The sequence below is a fragment of the Genypterus blacodes genome, unplaced genomic scaffold (assembly GCF_046128005.1).
Source record: "Genypterus blacodes isolate CSIRO-AG114 ecotype Tasmania unplaced genomic scaffold, CSIRO-AGI_Gbla_v1 ptg000469l_1, whole genome shotgun sequence".
Taxonomy (NCBI): domain Eukaryota; kingdom Metazoa; phylum Chordata; class Actinopteri; order Ophidiiformes; family Ophidiidae; genus Genypterus; species Genypterus blacodes.
Genome location: NW_027467235.1, coordinates 37,501 through 42,500, shown reverse-complemented (window position 1 = coordinate 42,500; position 5,000 = coordinate 37,501). Strand labels below are relative to the sequence as shown.

The 5,000-nt window shown below is 48.7% G+C and overlaps 3 protein-coding genes across 4 annotated transcripts in view; all 3 read right to left on the bottom strand.

The window, feature by feature from the left end:
- Nucleotides 1-1,366, bottom strand: part of LOC142990129 (GTPase IMAP family member 7-like) — a 1,468-nt gene extending 102 nt beyond the window's left edge. Inside the window, exon 1 of the mRNA XM_076139870.1 lies at nucleotides 1-1,366. This exon is cut by the window's left edge and continues 102 nt beyond it. Coding sequence (XP_075995985.1) covers nucleotides 314-1,240 — 927 coding nt within the window. The 5' untranslated portion in view covers nucleotides 1,241-1,366 and the 3' untranslated portion in view covers nucleotides 1-313.
- The window catches only part of LOC142990128 (GTPase IMAP family member 9-like), a 7,010-nt gene that overhangs the window by 1,472 nt on the left and 538 nt on the right, over nucleotides 1-5,000 (bottom strand). The window contains exon 2 of one of the 2 annotated variants that reach the window (XM_076139869.1): nucleotides 1,401-1,541. In XM_076139869.1, coding sequence (XP_075995984.1) covers nucleotides 1,401-1,422 — 22 coding nt within the window. In that variant the 5' untranslated portion in view covers nucleotides 1,423-1,541. Of the gene's footprint in view, nucleotides 1-1,400; nucleotides 1,756-5,000 lie in introns of those variants that run through there. The other variant, XM_076139867.1, reaches the window with a different exon arrangement.
- Nucleotides 2,314-5,000, bottom strand: part of LOC142990126 (GTPase IMAP family member 9-like) — a 3,188-nt gene continuing 501 nt past the window's right edge. Inside the window, exon 2 of the mRNA XM_076139865.1 lies at nucleotides 2,314-4,415. Coding sequence (XP_075995980.1) covers nucleotides 3,115-4,415 — 1,301 coding nt within the window. The 3' untranslated portion in view covers nucleotides 2,314-3,114. The remainder of the gene's footprint in view (nucleotides 4,416-5,000) is intronic.

Sequence of the window (5,000 nt, the reverse complement as noted above, 5' to 3'; positions counted from 1 at the left end):
TCATCTTGCATTGCTGCTGAACCAAACTGTCAGTGCAGAGGATCCTTATCTACATCTCATCTGCATGCCTCCAGATAGGCCACGCCCACAACCACACTGATGTGTGGACACAGAATGTCAAACACAGAAGGTCTGGACCGTGGGTGGGCGTGGCTTATTCCTCTCAAAGTGCTCAATGTGTCAGTCTGCTGTGACCTCACTACTACCATCCACCTGATCAATCAATAACCTGTAAAACCACATCACAGAGAGTCTGAGTCATGCCTGGAGGCTTGTTGGGCCTTGGTGGAGGTTTGAGTCCCTGGTCCTCTTCTCACTGGACGTTGCATCCCTTTGAGACTCCGATGACTAAAGCTCCCACGCCGGCTCCGACAGCCGCTCCTGCCAGAGCGCCGACGACGACACCAGGGGGTCCTCCTGCGATCCCGATCAGACCCCCGACCACCGCGCCGCAGGCTGAGGAGAGGGCGATGGTCGGAGCGGCCGTGAAGGCGTTTGACCTTTCAGCTCGAGATCTGGCTTCAGTTTCGTAGCGGACATGCAGGTTCCTCTCCTCCCTGTAGAAGATCTTGGTCTCATATTTGGTTCTCAGCTCTTCCAGCTCCTTCTGCCTTTCCTCTTCAGACTCTTTCATGAGTCGCTTCTTCTCATTTTCGATGGCGGTCTCGGCTCTCTGGAACATCTCGTTGGTGTAGTTCCCCCCGTCGTTAGCCTGAGTCATCAGGTCGACTTTATCCAGGAGCTGTCTGGTTTGTTCGTGGTCTTTCACCTCGTTGTTGAAGATGTGGAATCGACCGTGACAGCTCTGGATGATGGCGTTCAGCTCTGTGTTCTGTGAGACAAAGTCCTGGATGGTGATGTTCTCCAGCTGGTCTCCATGTGTGAACAGCACCATCGTGTATTTAGCTGCATCTTCACCAAAGGTCTCTTGGATCATCTTCACGGTGTCCTTCTCCTCCTGAGTGAACCTGCCCAGGGCCAGGACCACCAGGAAGGCGTGGGGCCCGGGAGCCGACAGAGAGATGCACATCTTGATCTTCGTCAGCACTTCTTCTTGACTAAAATTGGTGTCAAAGATCCCTGGAGTGTCGATGACGGCGACCCTTCGGCCGCCCACATCTCCCCCGGCTTTCTGGCATTCAGACATCTGGGAAGACGGAGAGAGTTCGGATTCGAAAGCCTCTCGAATCCCTTTCTCTCTCATGTTTGATCCCAAAGCTTCATTGTCTCCGGTCCACATGTGAGACGTTTCACTACAGAGACTTCAGTCCTGCAAACAAACTTTAAACTTGGGAATTATCATTTCTGTGGCCACAAGAATCAAAGTTTGAGGCTCAGAAACCTGGAAACACATTTTCATCTTTATAATTACATGAAGGCCTCATGAGTCTCAGACCTACCTGCCATGTGACCAGCATACATGGTGACCAGCTGACCAGTGAAGCTCTGTCCTCTATCCTCTGTCCTCTGCTCTCTGCTCTCTGCTCTCTGTCCTCTGTCCTCTGTCCTCTGTCCTCTGCTCTCTGTCCTCTGTCCTCTGTTCTCTGTCCTCTGTTCTCTGTCCTCTGTCCTCTGTCCTCTGCTTTGCCCTGAATGATCGTAGGTTGTCTTCGTGTCCGATAACATCACATTTCTGGCCTGACAGGGCGTTTCCTCTGCTGTTAAACAGGAAACGCCTCTAAAAAAGAAGCTGTGCCTGTGGGAGATCTCTCCCTCTCTCTCTCTCTCTCTCCCTCTCTCTCTCTCTCTCTCTCTCTCTCTCTCTTTAACTGATAAAATGAGTTCTGTGTGTGTGTGTGTGTGTGTGTGTGTGTGTGTGTGTGTATTGCGGCGTGGGCTGGTTTCCTGTTTTTCAAAAGAAAAACAAGAAACAGGAAAACAGGAAACCAGGAAACAGGAACATTTAGTAACAACCCTCTGACTGGTTACTAAATGTGTGTTGTGTTTGTCAGAGTTGCTGCTGGTTTCTCTGGTTCTTCTTTATGATGATCTCATGATTTAACCTCAGGTTCATTCATGTCAGCTGACAGCTGAGCACAGCTGACACCATACAGTTGTTTACATGCACTAAGGAGATGATTACACTTGTTAACATTTTAACTGACAAAATGAGTTCTATTCTGTCACACGTGTCTGTGTCTACTACGTAGACAGGTTGACAGATAGCGAACACGAAGATTTCAAATAAGACAGAGTCCAAGGGTTGCTTTCTTTCGTTTTATCTTCCTTATTTTCTGCTTATTTTTATTCTTATCATTATTTTTGTAAAACTGTAGAATACAGAAATAAATGTCTGTATTACATTAAGAAACACTTACATGTACTTATACATACGATTGTTTACCTGCTGTAACACATTACTACACACACGTATGCAGCTTTCACTTAAATCAATCTAAATGGCTGTATGCAAATGAATGTGCACAACAAATGAAGCAGTCTCAAATAACTAGACATGAAATCACATGAAATATGAATTGTGTGAATGGATAACAATGCCACCGCACAACAACATCAAGAGAAACAATAGAGTAGAGAATTACACACTCATTAACAAACCCAAGTAACCAGACTACCACCAAAGGATTAACTAGCAGCAATGAGGACACAAACTAACTCAGAGCTAGCTTCAGAGTGAGTTAAAGTAGCACTTACACAATATTTTTTTTGTATGTATAGATGTATAGATGTAGGGGGGGGAGAAGAGAGAGAGAGAGAGAGAGAGGACAGAAACAGAGAGAGAGAGAGAGAGAGAGAGAGAGAGACACACACACGTGCATACATACACATACACGCACACACACACACATTACTTTACAGAGACGGCTGAGCAGAATTCACATGTTTAGATTATTTATTGATCATAATTTGTTTTGATTTTACATTATTAGATTATGTATCTGTTTTCATTTTTGGATATCTTCATAAAATATGCAAATGATCAAATTATTATGCTTATTCCTCTCAAAGTGCTCAATGTGTCAGTCTGCTGTGACCTCACTACTACCATCCAACTGATCAATCAATAACCAGTAAAACCACATCACAGAGAGTCTGAGTCATGCGTGGAGGCTTGTTGGGCCTTGGTGAAGGTTTGAGTCCCTGGTCCTCTTCTCACTGGGTGGTGCATCGCTCTGAGACTGCAAGGACTACAACTCCCACGGCAGCTCCGACAGCCGCTCCTGCCGCAGCGAAGAGGGCAGGGGTTCCTTCTAAGGCCCCCACACCCACGGCCACACCCCCGACCAACCCACCAGAGAGTGTGGTGGTGGCGATGGTGGCGACCGGAGAGCGGGTGAAGAGGTTTGACCTTTCAGCTTTAGATCTGGCTTCAGTTTCGTAGCGGGCATGCAGCTTCTTCTCCTCCTCCTGTAAGATCTTGTCACATTTGGCCTTCTCCTCTTCCAGCTCCTTCTGCCTTTGCTCTTCAGACTCTTTCTTCAGTCGCTTCTTCTCATTTTCGATGGCGGTCTCGGTTTCCTCCACCATCTCGGCGTGTTTTGCCCTCAGCTCTTCCTGCTCATTCTGCCTTTCCTCTTCGGACTCTTTCAGGAGTCGCTTCTTTTCATTTTCGATGGCTTTCTTGACCATCTCGGCGTGTTTGGCCCTCAGCTCTTCCAGCTCCTTCTGCCTTTTCTCTTCAGACTCTTTCAGGAGTTGCTTCTTCACATTTTCGATGGCGGTCTCGGTTTCCTTGACCATCTTGGCGTAATTGGCCCTCAGCTCTTCCAGCTCCTTCTGCCTTTCCTCTACAGACTCTTTCATGAGTCGCTTCTTCTCATTTTCGATGGTGGTATCGGCTCTCTGGAACATCTCGTTGGTGTAGTTCCCCCCGCCGTTAGCCTGAGTCATCAGGTCGATTTTATCCAGGAGCTGTCTGGTTTGTTCGTGGTCTTTCACCTCGTTGTTGAAGACGTGGAATCGACCGTGACAGCTCTGGATGATGGCGTTCAGCTCTGTGTTCTGTGAGACAAAGTCCTGGATGGTGATGTTCTTCAGCTGGTCTCCATGTGTGAACAGCACCATCGTGTATTTAGCTGCATCTTTATCAAAAGTCTCTTGGATCATCTTCACGGTGTCCTTCCCCTCCTGAGTGAACCTGGGGCCCAGGGCCAGGACCACCAGGAAGGCGTGGGGCCCGGGAGCCGACAGAGAGATGCACATCTTGATCTTCGTCAGCACTTCTTCTTGACTAAAATTGGTGTCAAACATCCCTGGAGTGTCGATGACGGCGACCCTTCGGCCGCCCACATCTCCCCCGGCTTTCTGGCATTCAGACGTCTGGGAAGACGGAGAGATTTTGGATTCGAAAGCCTCTCGACCCAGGATGGTGTTTCCTGCTGCGCTCTTCCCCACTCCCGTCTTCCCAACCAGAACAATCCTCCGCTCATAGCTTTGAGTCACAGCGCCAGAACCTGTTGGACAGAAATACACCGTCGTCAAGCAGAGAACGGCTGTGAAAAGGTTCCAGACGAGGAAGATGAGGGAGGAGCTGAGGTCTGATGAGCAGGCCTGAGCTGAGGACATGAAGTCCTGACACAACTCTACATGTCTGTGTGTCCTTTAGTCTTTGGGTTGATCTATAGAGGCTACAGATGAAACCTGATCAATGAGTTTCAACCATCACACTTAAACAAAGCCACAGATTTAACCTCAGAGCAGAACAGAACCACGTCGCCTCATGAACGCCTGAACATGAACAGCTCTCTGTGTCCAAAAACAACCCTTCACTCCCTTCACTCCCTTCACACCCGTTTCACACTGAGTCTACGGTCCCGCCCTCTGTGACAAATCGATTGCCGTCTTCTCTTATTCTGAAGGATCAAACGGCTCAAAGACTTGACGGCGGTTCTTGTCTCGAGTCTCAGAGCGGTGCTGTGCTCCGGGGCTCCCTCTAGTGTCCGGGTGCAGTTACAGCACCAGCAGCTCATGAAAGTCTTTCACCTGACTCACACACACACACGTGACTGCAGCGTGCGGTGAGGGACGCACGGTGGACG